The sequence below is a fragment of the Caloenas nicobarica genome, chromosome 20 (genome assembly GCF_036013445.1).
Source record: "Caloenas nicobarica isolate bCalNic1 chromosome 20, bCalNic1.hap1, whole genome shotgun sequence".
Classification (NCBI taxonomy): Eukaryota; Metazoa; Chordata; class Aves; order Columbiformes; family Columbidae; genus Caloenas; species Caloenas nicobarica.
This window is the reverse complement of record NC_088264.1, coordinates 5586021-5599838: the sequence shown is the minus strand read 5'-3', so window position 1 is coordinate 5599838 and position 13818 is coordinate 5586021. Positions and strand designations below refer to the sequence as shown.

General features: G+C 53.6%; 1 protein-coding gene across 1 annotated transcript in view; it reads right to left on the bottom strand.

Annotated features, from left to right (window-relative positions):
* CACNA1E (calcium voltage-gated channel subunit alpha1 E) overlaps positions 1 to 13818 on the bottom strand; it is a 92352-nt gene that overhangs the window by 56552 nt on the left and 21982 nt on the right. Inside the window, exon 7 of the mRNA XM_065649168.1 lies at positions 1515 to 1618. Coding sequence (XP_065505240.1) covers positions 1515 to 1618 — 104 coding nt within the window. The remainder of the gene's footprint in view (positions 1 to 1514; positions 1619 to 13818) is intronic.

Sequence of the window (13818 nt, the reverse complement as noted above, 5' to 3'; positions counted from 1 at the left end):
CATCAGCCACCCTGTGGTCCTCCTGCCAGTGCCTGGCTTGCAGGAGCTACGCTAGCCCAAAAGCATCCCACTGGCGCCAAAAGCCTAAACGTCTGTGCAACGCACCATGTTGGCCAGAGAGGTGGTGGATGCCCCATCCCTGGAGACATCCCAGGCCAGGCTGGACGGGGCTCTGAGCAACCTGAGCTGGTGACGATGTCCCTGCTCATGGCAGGGGGGGCACTGGATGAGCTTTGAAGGTGCCTTCCAACCCAAACCATTCTATGATCCAACACTGCAGTAAGGGGCTTTTCTAGCTGTTTAGCCCCAAGCTTCCTAACTTTCCTTCTCTGGGTTTTTGCAGGAAAGCTCCTGCTTTGCACCAGCACCCAGCTGGACTTTGCGCAAATCCCCAAGCTGGATGTGGCATAAGAAATACAAAAGCCACCCAAGTCTGCTTGGACTTCTTCATCCTCCATAAGAGCTCTCAGCCTGCAGGGTAGCGTGAAGGCTTTCCTGCAGCCTGTCCCCAGAGCCCCTGGACTCACTCAGACCCCAGACTGACAGCTGGGGAAATTCAACCCACCAACAGACCCCGAAGCACCCCTGAAACTGCTACCACCACACCTGAACTTTCAAGGACACTTAGGACAGTGACAGACATGATCAGGGCCAGTCTCCACATCGATCCCTGCATCTGAGGGCTTTCCACCTGACCAAACCAGTGCTGCGGTGGTTTTTATTTTGTCACTATGGGCAACTAGGAAAATAAATTACCTGCTCTTGGGCACGGGGTCCCCACTGCCACCAGCAGCAAGGGCAGAGGAGCCCACATCCCCCTCCCAGTGCAGAAGGCAAGCTCTCCCCGTGCACCAACCCCTGCCAGCGGTTGAGGATGTGCTGATGCAACCACAGTTCATTGTCATGGAGACGAGAAGTCTTTTTCTCTCCAAACCCAGCTTAATGGCTTGGATTAAAACCTCCTTTCCCCTGGGAAGTGCACAACAGGGAGAGCTGCGTTGTTCTTACCCCAGGCACCCCCTCCCTCACCCCGGTGCATGCCCCCCGGCACCGGGCGCATCCTCGTGGCCACGGCCCGTGCAGCATGGAGGTGCCCCAAACCCATCCCAACCCCTGCCCGCCACACTCCATCAGCCAGCAGATGCGCACCCCACCACAAACACATCCCAGCCTCAAATTCCCATAAGGCTCCCCCATGTCTCTCCCCTCCGGCAGGTCCCAAGCAGCCAGAAGATCAACACTGATCACTTCTCACAGGTGACCAAAACCACAAGCTCTTCAGCAAGGCGAGACAACGAGAAAGTATCTTCGAAACCACCCCTTTGCTTCCCAGAGAGCAAAGGAGCTAAGCGGAACTGGGGAATGGTCCCTTGCTGTGGGGCAAGCAGGCATGAAGGGAATGGGGGGAACAAGCTAGTGGGGTCTGGGGGGACACAGCGGTACCGGTAGCCAACCTCAGGGCTCAAACAGACAGGACGGGCACGGCCCGGAGAGAAAGATGGCATCTCGCTTACCCCGACAGCACTCCCAGGACAAGGTTGAGGACAAAGAAGGATCCAATGATGATGAGGGGGATGAAGTACAGCCAGTTCCAGGTGGCTCCTAAGGCATCATTGGTCTGGAGGGGAAAAGAAAAAAAAACCAAGCGTGATGTTACGTTCAACGCCAGCACCCAGGGCAGAGGGAGGGTGCGTTAGCTCAGGTGTGGTGAGGATTCCCACTCCAGGCTCCTCGGTGCAATGTGGCCATGCTCACCAAGTCCTGAGGAGCACCGGGCAGCTGCCTGCACAGGCAGGCGTGCTCAGACGGGGAGTCCCAACCGCTCAGCATGCTGCCCCAGCTACAGTCTCCAGCCCTCATGGGCAAGACCGCTCTCCTCTGCCTCGTCCTACCAGCCCTGCAGAGACACAGGGGCTGCAAGACAGCGGCATCATCAGAGATGCAGGGCCCTGCAGCCCGAAATCGGGGTGCTGAGAGCATGGGGGCCACCCTGAGCGTGCCTCCCCCAGTAGCTTGATTCGGTGCTCCCCTGCGCATCCCACCGAGACAGGGCAGAGCACCCCACAGCAGTGGCGCCTGTCAAGCGTGGTGAAGATTGAGAGAGAAGGATTTAGAAGGTGCCTCGGGGCCAGCAAAGCTGGCAGCTAAAGGGGCAGCTAATGCTTATCCTTCCATGCACAGGGGGAAAGAGGCTGGTGCAGACAAGCCCCATGTCTTCGAACGGGCATTTTGCTGACGGCGTCATCGCTAATCCCTTGCAGACACCCTCCTGCCCCGGATGCGTTACCCTAAGCCCAAGGAGCAGAGGGGACCTCTAACCACAGGGCAAAGCCCACCAGCTAGAAAGGCTGCTGGCAAGCCCTGCTCAATACCTCCAGACATTTATTCACCGAGGCTTTTAATAAAGCAGTGCCCCTCTGTACCTTGCAGCCGCTTCCCAGGCCCCATTTGTCCTCTGGTGTCAGGCACGGCGCACATGACACCGGGCTGGAGGGTGATGCGGCAGAACGTGACTGTCTGGGGGAGGTGGTATCAATCTTGTTGCAATGAAAGACTCTTTTTCTCTTTTCCTCTCTCTTCCCCCCGCTCCCCACCCCGTGCTAATTAAGCCTTCATCTTCGTCTGACTCATTGGCACCACGTCTCCCAGTCGGTCAGTGCAGAGGCTGAGACAAGGCTCTGCAAGGGGAGAAGCGCATCTCCGAGGGGGAGAGAAAGCCACTGTGCTGGAGTTTTCCTCCAGTGACCACGGCACCAGCGGGGACCTCAGCTGGGTGTCACCGCCACCCTGACACTGAGCCCCAAGGGAGAAAAGGTGACGCCAGCACATCCCCTTGCAGGCACTGAGCACAGCTTCGGGAGGGGGATGCCGTGGGCAGACTCCAGCGCTGAGGAGCGCAGGGCACACAGCAGCAACAAGGGCTGGGGAAAGCATCTGGAAAGACTCACCATCCTCCTCCTTCAGCACCGAGGAAACCACATAAGTCTCCTCAAGGTCCTGCATCTTTCAAGAGCCCCAGTCCACCACCACCAGCCCCTTTGCTCAGGGCCACGAGAGAAGCGAGCGCAGGGAGGTGGGAATCCCACAGAGGCAACACTCATCACCACCCTCCAGAGACACCCAGGGCACTGCGCTCTGCTCTAGCAGTGCCATTTGCCACCACATTAGTTTGCAAGGCATCGTGCACCCCTCAGCTCAAGCTTGGCTGGGCTTCAGCTCCCTGCCAAGATGCCACTGGGTACTTGCCACCCGCGCCAGGACTGCTCACCTTCCAAACTGTCCCCTGCCCAAAAAGCGCAGGCTTTCCCCAAGGTCCTTGGCACAGGGGATATAAAACAGATGAACTCCTTTCCTCCAGGTGAAGATGACATCTTCCCCCAGGGCTGGGCCATCATCACCCCTCATTTGGCCTTCTCCTCTCCAGCAACGCTCAGCAGGAGATGGATGGGGAGATGGGGGTGAGATGATGGAGCAGAAGGCAATTCCCCTGGGGTTATCAGCCCCAAGGTAAAATTTCCCAGGGCACATCTGAACGCTCCCGACAAAACCAAGAGCTGGCGATGCCCAGCCAGGATACAGTGGCTCCAGCCTGTCATCTGGTACCTGCTCAGCTGCTCTGATTGCCAAAATTTGGCCTTTTATTCCCTAGGGAGATGGAAGAGTTGCTCCAGTACTTCTGCAGCACCCAGGCTGCAGAGGTCCCAGCCGGGGTGGCAAAGGGGCTTGTTTGGGGAGAACAGGGGGCTTGGCATTCCACAGGCTCTGCATCGTCCGCTGCTTCTCTAGCTCATGGCAGCGAGCATGAGCACAAAGCATCCAGCACAGCAGGACATCAATACGCAGAACAGCATTTGTGCATGCACCTGTGTGCACACACACACGGGTGGATGTATTCCCATCACTCCGCTCCCAAAGCTGAAGAATATCTGCTCAGGAAACCAAAGGAACAGCCACTCCTGGCCATATTTGCTGAGAGAGGACACAGACTGCCAGGGTCTCGCAGCGCAACCTCCCTCAGAATTTTGTCAGCTCTACCTTAAAAGCCTCACTACTCCCACCAGAAGGCTCCTCAAGTAGATTCTCTAATGGCTGCTCTAATTTGCAGCCTAAATTTATTTGTGGCCATTTTATATATCCCTCTGTTCTTTTACCAGTATTGGCCTTTCCCTCTGTTCTTTTACCAGCATTGGCCTTTGGCTGAAATACCATTTCCCATCCTGACGTATTTATGGATAGCTATCAGAGCCATCCCCAGCCTCTGCTTTGCCAGTTAAAGCAAGGTTCCTCCAGCTCTCTCTTGCATGACTGGCTCTTCCTCTCTATTTGATCTTGTAGCCCCCTCCCTGCTCCAGTCCAGGCTCAGTTCATCTTCTCTGGACTCAGGAAACATGAGTGAGTGATCCTGATGGGTCCCATTCTGTTCTTGCATGATGCTACCGACACTTTGCCATCCTGCCTCTCCAAGGCACCACTGGCCTGTGGTCAACCTGCACTCACTCGCTCATCCCCTCCTCTTCCTCAATGCTGCTTCCCAACCAGCAAGACCTTCTCCTTCTCCCCTTTTCTCTGCTTCGTTAACACTTTCCCACAGCAAAAGCTTTACTACAAAGAGCAGCTCTACACATTTCCAGGTCTCCGATGCCAGGTTAGCCTGGCATGACCTACCTTTGGCAAACCCATGATTCATTTTCCTCTTTTGCCTTCCAAATCTATTCCGAAATGGCATGCGATTGAGGTCAGGCTTACAGTCCTATTCCTGCCTGCCTTATTTTTTTTTCCCCTCCTCCCCCCGCTTTTAAATATAGGCAGCGCATTCGCTATTCTCCAGTCAGATGGTGCCTCCCCCAACTTGATGGAGCTGTTAAAAATACTTGTTACCAGACCTGCCATTTCATGTGCCAGCTCCCTCCGAGCACGGGGAGGGGAAGCCATCCCAGGCTCCCGGCTGATGGGTGCAATGGTCTCAGTGCTTGCCTTCCACATTGGCCGTGTCCTCATTCCCACTATCCAGCCCGGTTTGTTGCCTTTGCATTGACCAAAAGCCAGGGTGGAATATCCATCCGTGCCCAAATCTCCCCAGCCGTTGCTTCGCCGTGCCTTGTGTCCATCTGCAGAGGTGGGGAACTGCTCGCTGTCCCTTTGAGCATCCTCCACAAGGTCTGCGTCAGCGTGACTTTTGGCAGTTCCAAAGCACTTACCAGCTTCTTCAGAGCAAGGAGGTAGTTGTTTTGACAGAGCAGCTCCTTTTGCCATCCCTTTAGGGCACTGTTTGTTTAACATCCTTCTATAGGTAGTGGTTCATTGCCTTGGTCCACTGTGCCTTCTCACCATTTTTTCCCCCCTTTGCTGAAGGTACCAGGAGGTCATCGTGTGCAGAGGTCAGGGTAGACACAGGGAATTTAATCCCAAAACTACACAAATGCTGTAACTCCTTTAATGAAGAAATTCCTGGCTCCTGCCCCTGGATCCCTGTGCTGGAGACCAGGTCCCATCACTCACCCAAATGGAGGAGCTGCCCAATGGTTGATCTTTGCTGCATCTTCCCTTCCATTTAAGACAACCGCCTCTGCATTATGCATCCCACCAGCCTAAACCACCACCACCTAAGCTCTCTCACAGCCACCAGACCAAGAAATGTTTGTTGCTGCCTCCAGCCATACCCAAGACACCAACACAACCAACATGAGCTTGTTGATGAAGACTAAGGAGCCACAATTTCACCATGGGACTCCACACCCAAGGGTGTTTCTCATGCCAAGGCATCGGTAGAGACCCCCAACCATTCCTTGGCAAGAGCTGAACGACTGGACTCACCTCCCAGCTGTGGACACGACCTGTCCCCGCTTCCAGCAAAGCCCCCAAGCCTATAAATGACACCACCAAGAGGTGGGAACAGGACCCTTGTGGGGTAACGGAGCCAGCACGCCAGGTCCCCACCCGGCAAAGGAGCCCCCACTGGCTCCTGCTTCTCAACCCCCAGCATGGGGTTATTCTTCTGGCAGCTCTTGTGTTGTGTGTATATATATATATTTTTTTATTATTTTTTTTAATTTTTTTCCAAAGGGCGGGAAAAGGCGCAGAGAGCTGCAAAAGCAGGTCTCACTCGGGGGGCCAGAAATCTAAAGAAATCTAAATATATACCCGAGCCGAATGCAAAGCACAAGGCTTGCAGCCCACACGTACCCTCCCTCGGGCTGCGCTCACATGGGAAACTTTAAGAGTTCTTTGCTATAGAGTAAAGGGGGGAAAAAAAATTAAAAAAAAAAACAAAAACAAAAACACACAACACAAATTCAGTCTCTCCTACCCAAAAATAAACAGAGAGCATGTTCTGCCTGTGCGGGGTGCTTTAATGGGCACGCATTGCCCACCAGCTTGGAGAGGGAGACTGGGGGTTGGGGCTGTTGGCACCCAGCTCATTTGGGGAGCAGCAGGATGAGGGGAGCTGCTGGACTTTGTTCGCACAGCGATCCACCCCGGTTGGTTCTCCAGTGTCTGGTACCAGGGCTGGGCTCCCACTTCGGGCTTTCCCAGGAGAGGAGGGGAGCTTTCTGCCCCTTCCCAGCAGGAGATGTCTCCTGGGGCCCATGGACCAGCCTGGCCAACATCAACTGCCCACACGTGGTCAAGTCCCCTCTCAAAATCCATCTGCATGAGGAGAGAGCCTCTGTGGCTTCTGTTTGAATCCAGACCAAAACAATACATAATTAGATTGGGGTGATATACATTAATTACTGTGAGCGACTGGCAGTGCTGTGCTCGGGGAATACGGCAGTGCTGAGCTACGGGGATGGAGGGGGGAAATCCACAGGACCTCCAGTGGCATGGGTGGTCCTCCCATCATGGTCGTCTGCCAGGGATCTCCCACCCCACAGAGAGCTGGACCCTCCCGACAGTCTTTACCTGGTTGTGACACCCACTGTGTCCCCACCAGGGCTGATGCCATCCTCCCAGCATCTCTCTGTAGTGCCCAGCCTGCTCCCCCCTGCAAACTGTGGGTGCATCCAGCTGAGAAATACACACAGGCCAGCAGGAACAGCCTCGAAATCTCCATATCACAGCAAAAATGTGAAAAATAAAATAAAAAATAATAGAATAATAAAAAATTAAGTAAAATAAAATAACAAAAGAAAATAAGACAAATAACAACATAAAAATAATAACAATATAAAATAAAAATAAAAATAAAATTAAAATAAAAAATAAAATAAAATAAAATAAAATAAAATAAAATAAAATAAAATAAAATAAAATAAACAACAAATCAATCCTTACAGCAGATTCCCTGGCCTAACCAGTTCCCTCAAGACCCTGACACCGGCTGCTGCTCTCCCCAGCCCAGTAACAGATCTCTTTTTTTTCCCTTTGATAGCAGTAATTCGATCTCCTGCGTGCAGGGCCATGCTTCGCTCCCTGCCAGCCCTGCCTGGTATCCATCAGCGACCCCGGCGCTGGACAAGATTTGAATGAAAATGCTTTGCTTTTCCAAATCAGGTTAATGAGGAAATTGGAACATTTCCTCGGCAGGGCCAGGGGCTGCCCGCGGTGGGATGCATCCTGCCACGGACGGGGCTGTCCGGGCATAGCGGGCAGCTCCTGCCCCATGCCCTGCCTGCGGCGCTGCCTTTTCGCTGCCTCGGGGTGCACGGGCATGCTCGTGTCTGTGCGTGTGTGCAGGGAAGGAGAAGGAGTGGCGAAACAGGGGGGGGAAAAAAAAAAAAGAAAAAAAAGAAAAAACCCAAAACCACACAATATATTTCATTTTTCTGTTTTCTAAATGGAATGCAGAAAATGCATTGCTAGCATTACTAAAAAATAAGTGTTTTCAAAGCACTTGATATGGGCACAGGACACCAATTATTGCTCTGCTCTCCTCTGCTCCACCAAGAAATCACACTCAGATGCCCCAGCATCGATCTACAGACCCTGACCCCATGTGTGCCTCCACCTCCTCCTCTCCCTCGAGCCGCCCCTCTCCACGATCCCTGAGCCGTCCCCACCGAGCTGTCCCCACCGAGCCGTCCCCACCGAGCCGTCCCCAGCGAGCCGTCCCCACCTCTGCTCCCAAACCCACACCCCGTACAGGTTCCCAGCATCGGGCTCAGGCACGTGCCAGAGGCTCTGCCTCTCCGGCTGGACCTGGTGCCTGGGCGCTGCCTCCTTTTCACGGGATCAGCTTTGGGGTGTCTTTTCAACTTAGCGATTGCCAGGCTGGATCCCTGCTTTGCTCCAAGCACGTTGCACACCCAGAGAGGCAGCTTGAGCCTCATCACACATCTTCTAGATGCAGGAACATCCCTGGCTCCAGCTGTGATGCTCTGCAGCAACAGACCATGAGATCTCAGCCAAGAACCCCCCCAAAACTCTCCCCAGTCCAGCCCTGATGCTCAGCGGCACACATGCCAACACAGAGACGTGGAAACAGCTTTGCAAAGCCTCCCCGACATAATTTCCAGAGCCAAATCTGCTAATGAAATCAGAGAACGCAGGCTTAACGAAGATGAGCAACGGGGGCCAGGCAGGACCGAGACACCCTGTCACCTCTTTTCCTTGAGCTTGGAGATGTTGGGCAGTGCCAGAACATCGGTGCTGGAGCATCGGTGCCCCCGCCAGCCCCTCAGCACCCCCATTCCTGCCGGCAGACGGTTTAGGAGCGAGACTTTCCCGCGCAGGCAGGCAGGGAGGAGGGTGTGGGCAGGGAGCTTTTTCGACAGAACATTGCCTGCAAAGCTGGGGCTCCAGCAGACACAGTTTGTTTCTTGCTGTGTCATTTCAGCGCACACACACAGAGGGAAAACGGATTAAAAAAAAAAAAAAAAAAATAGCAGGAACATTTGGCAAGCTGGCGAGGGTCTGGCTTTGCTGAGTGCGGAGAAAAAGCCATTTTTTCCCAAGGGAGAAGAGGGTGACGCGGGCTGGCTGCCACACACGTGCCCGGCGGGGATGGGTGCCAGCACCCACGGCTGGCAGCACATGAGCTGCCGGCTCGGGCACCAACAGGAGCCATTTGGGGAAAAAAACACCCAGCTTGTTTCATTAAAAGTTAGGAAGATTTCAAACCTTTGGGGTGGAACCTGAAGTCTCCCCTCTGATGTCCTCGCTAACTTAATCGCATTTGAAACACTTCAGTTTCATTTAGGAGGAAGAAGCAGGAAGGGGCTCTGTCCTGTGATGCCACGAGTGCCAGGGGTTTTTTGGCAGCCCCCGTCCCCCCCCAGCACACCCCACTTCACCCGCACAGCCAGGAGCCACCAGGAATAGCATTCAGATCTGGACTTGCTCCCAAGCTGCTAAAAGCACTGGGTGTTGATTAAATTTTCATACCTCCCTGACAGGATGTTCTCTGTGTGTGTGTGTGTGTTGTGTTTTAATTTAAAACACGCAAGAAGGGACCCCTTATCCCTTCGCAAGCATTCTGGCTTGAGCGCCTGGCATCGTCCCAGGGCGCAGAGGGCTAAAAAAGCCAAGTGGTTTCCTTTTTTTTGCCATCCCTCACATCTCCTTTGCTCTCCAGCCTCTCTCCCTAGAGATCATCTCCAGCCAGCACCGCTCCTTGCTGGGAACCAGTTACCCATCGCGCTCCCAGTTTCAGCCTCCACCGTGCCCAAAGGAGCAAGAGGGCAGGCTCAGCCCCCCGCCGAGGTACCGCTGCTGTACTGAGCCGCTCCAGTGCTCTGCCCACCTCCCCGGTGTCAGGGCAGCTTCTGGGTTTTGGGGTCTCTGCACCACTGGCCCTCACTGCAAAGTCCCTACGATGCTCAGCACATGGATGGCACCGCTACAGCCCTTGCCTGGGGACCAGGGATCCAGGGGACAGGCACCGATGTCCAAAGGAGCTGCATCAGCTCCTGGAAGCGCCGAGGCTCTGGGAGGTTTTTCTCAACTCATCTCTGGGTCTGAGCAAACCCTCCTCTCCTCGAGTCTCTGTCCTCAACCTCCAAAAAGCAAGAGGAGAAACACACCCAGACCTGTGCGATGCTCAGGTCCCAGCCACACTGCTCTCATCACAGGTGTTTCAGCGAGAGCAGCTGAGCATCCCAAGGGACAACCGTGACACCCCGGGAGTTTATACCAACAAGCCATGCACGGCTTTGTACAGACGCACAGAAAAATAGAATCACTGAATCACAGAACGGTTTGGGTTGGAAGGGACCTTCAAAGCTCCCCCAGTGCCCCCCTGCCATGAGCAGGGACATCTGCACCAGCTCAGGTTGCTCACAGCCCCGTCCAGCCTGGCCTGGGATGTCTCCAGGGATGGTTCATCCACCACCTCTCTGGGCAACCTGGGCCAGGCTCTCACCACCCTCAGTGTAACAAATTTCTTCCTCACGTCTAACCTGAATCTCCCCTCTTTTAGTTTAAAACCATCACCCTTTGAACTGTGATAACATGCCCTTCTAAAAAGTCTGTCCCCATAACTGCTCTGCAACAGGTTCCCCCTCTGAGCCCCTATAAAGCCTTTTGACTAATGCAACTGGGGAGCTGGCAGGGAAGAGGACAGCCAAGCCTCGCATCCATCTTCGATCCATCTGCTCCAGCACAGACAGTGATTTAACACACCTCCCTTTCCCAGTGCCCCAAATCAGGGCTGCCTGAACAGTCCTCGTGTCAAAAAGGATGGATGTTTCACCCCATTTAAAAAATAGGTTTGGGAAGATCTCAGGTTTGGTGCTTCGCGGTCAAAACCAGCCCAAACCAACTTTTGAAAACCCAGTCCCGTGCTGGTGAAACGTTGCGAGATTCATTTCATCTCTTTCTCACCCCACATTTAGAGGGGATCCCAAACACCGGGGTAGTGCCAGGCTCCGGTGCTCCTGCAGGGTGTCCCCGCCTCGCACCCCCCCCTGGCCACAGCACCTCGGGCGTGCGGGAAGCACGTGCTGGTTGAGTCACACTCACTGCAAAGCCGCTTCTCCTTGCAGCAGCTCGGGTTTTACAGCCGCTCTTGCAGAGTCCCTGCTGCCGGGCTCCGCACGCACGGCTCGCGCTTCGCACCCAACCAAAACGCCTTTGCAGCCGCCGGGCTGTTTGCAAGCGGCTGTTCAGCTTCGCACGGGGCTGCAAGACCTGCACACCCCGAGGCTAGGGCACGCAGATCTGCCCACGACCGCTGCATTTTGGTAGGTATTTTGGAAGCCACCGAGGATATGATTCTCTTCCCGCCCTGCAAACATTCGCCCGCTGCAAAAGCACCCAGAAGGGTCCCAGAACTCAGCCATCTCCTAAGGCTCCCTGTAGCTTTTTGCCCCCCTGCTTCCCTGTAGTCCCAATCCCTTGTGCCATGAGAGGCTTTTCAGGTTTACAGCAATTAACTCTGGCCAGTTAGCTCTCGTTAGGCCTTGCCATGCATTTTTGATTAGCAGCACGGATACTATTTTAGATCAGATATTAGGAAAAGTTTCTTGCCGGAGGGGGCTGTCGGGCATTGGAACAGGCTGCCCAGGGCAGTGGTGGAGTCGCCATCCCTGGAGGGGTTGAACAGACAGAGATGAGGTTCTTAGGGACATGGGTTATTGCCTGAGTTAGGTTAACGGTTGGATTTGATGATCTTGAGCATCTCTTGCAACCAAAATGATTCTGTGATTCCATGATTCTATTCCAGTGCTGCTTTAATGCATGTGCTCAGGAGGCAAATGCCACCCATCGTTGCCAACAGCTGTGGCCCTGTGCAAAGTCAAGTCAACTCTTTGCATGCCCGAGCTGCAGCTTGGTTATCGCTGCAGCGCAGTCCGAACCTGTCTGCAGGTTGCTCTGACTCTGGGGAATTTACTGGGGCCACAACATCAGGATCAGGACGCCCCCTCTCCCCGCAGAGCCCTGCCACCCCCTCCCGCAGCCCAGCAGGACTGTTTAATGACAAAACTGCAACCCGGCCCCTGCCCCATGCCGCCAGAAGCAGAGAAGTAGGGCAGTGACATCTTTGCCAGGTTTGGTTTTCCCTCTGGTCCCTACAGAAATCAAGTTTGGTCTTGAGCCAGCCCAGGGAAGGGGCAATTGCTCCAGTAGGGAAAAAAAAAAAAAATTATATATATATACACACACACACACTCCTTAGCCCCTTTTTTGGACCACAGAGGTAGCCAGGGGAGCCACAAAGCCAAAACTTCCCTTTAAAAGAAACAAGAAGTCCTTCAGACTCCCAGGGATGGGAGCTGGAAAAGCCCTAACACCCCACAATTTGAAGGTTTTTGCTTTTTTTTTCTTTTTTTTACTCATTCTGTGATTTCTACCTAGCAAGACAGCATTTCACACAGGCAAGGTTGATGAAAATAAGGCGAAAGCAAAGCACATCCATGAAATAACACATGCGGAAAGTACCACGGGGCCAATTAGCTTTTCACGATGCTATCGACAAATTCTGGAAGCCACGCTTCTAGACCCAGTAAAATTGTGGAAAAATGGATCTTAAAAAATCACCATACAGCTACACAGGGGAATATTACAGTAAGCAACTTCTTTGAGAGGTTGCTAAAGTGGTTTTCCTGCGATGTCCCTCTACTCCGTAGCATTAACCTGCAAGGACGCAGCCTCCCATCACTTTACTCTGGTGGGAAAGCAGAGAGTCCGCCCCAAACCTGGGGCATGAGGTCCATGCTGGTTTGCACCAGGAACCTGCTCCGGTTTGCTGCTCGGAGCGATAAAGGTGACAGTAGAGCATCCCAGTGGCTTCCAACCCTTGCCCAGCTCTCCTCCAGCATCCTCCCAGGGACTGCATCCCTCATGTGTATGCTTCATTTTTTTTTTTTTTAACTAAAAAAACAAAACGAAACATTTTTCTGCCTTCAGGCAGCAAAAGGACCAAGCACCTATAACCTTTGCAACCTCGAGGCACCCTGCGAGACTCTGAGGAGGGCAGAACGTGCAGCAAGACAGTGCTGGGAACTGCGTCCATCCCTTGCCACCTCCCAAAGTGAATCAGCAGCATTTTACTATACCAAGGTCCCGATTCTCATTCAATTAAAAGCCAAGGAAGGTCCCTAATCCTTTCCATTATAGGCAAGTAATAGGTGGTTCTCTGCAGAGGAGCGGGAAAGGGAGGCACCGTACAGTCCTGGCCACTGGGGACATGGTGACAGAGCGTGTCTGCCCGGCATTGCAACTGGTGCTGGGAAAAAGATTCAGATATTGGGGCTGTGGCTCCTCAAGTGACCCAGAGAGACCCTGATTTAGCAGCTGTAGTCAAGGCTCTAATCTCGCTGATGCACCAGCAGCAGCTAAGAAATGGTCTTTTTTGGGTCTGAACTCCCAGGTCACTCAATCCTGCCTGATTCCCCTGCCGAAGCAGCAAGATCCAGACACTGCCACCTCCCTTAGGAAGAGGAAAACCAAATCCTCATGGCAAGGTCAACCCCTTGCCACGAACTCCCCTCTTTCTACCCCAGCCTGGGTTTCACGGTCCATCTGCCCACAACACATCACCCGGCAACCCCAGAAGGACCCTGGGATGGACCAAGCAGGAGCGGGACCCCAATGCTGGCAGCGCGGTGCCTTTGCCTGGGGTTAAAAATCAGCCTTTCAGCTCACGATGAACTAACTATGGAAGCATGTTTCCCCATCACAAGGCATCTGATTTGCCTCCCGCAGAGCAATGCCACTCTGCAAATCTCCAGGCGTTATGGGAACCAGGGTATAAAAACATTCCCGGTACAATGACACCAAAATTGATGCTGAAATTAGGCTGGGAACAGAACTGGCACAGTTGCTTCTAGCCCATAAACTAAAACGTACGTATACAGCCAATCATCCACAATGATATCGCACTTTGTGATTGCCTGTAGCTTTTTTTCCTGCTTCCAGCTTTGCCCCCAAGTCGCTCCC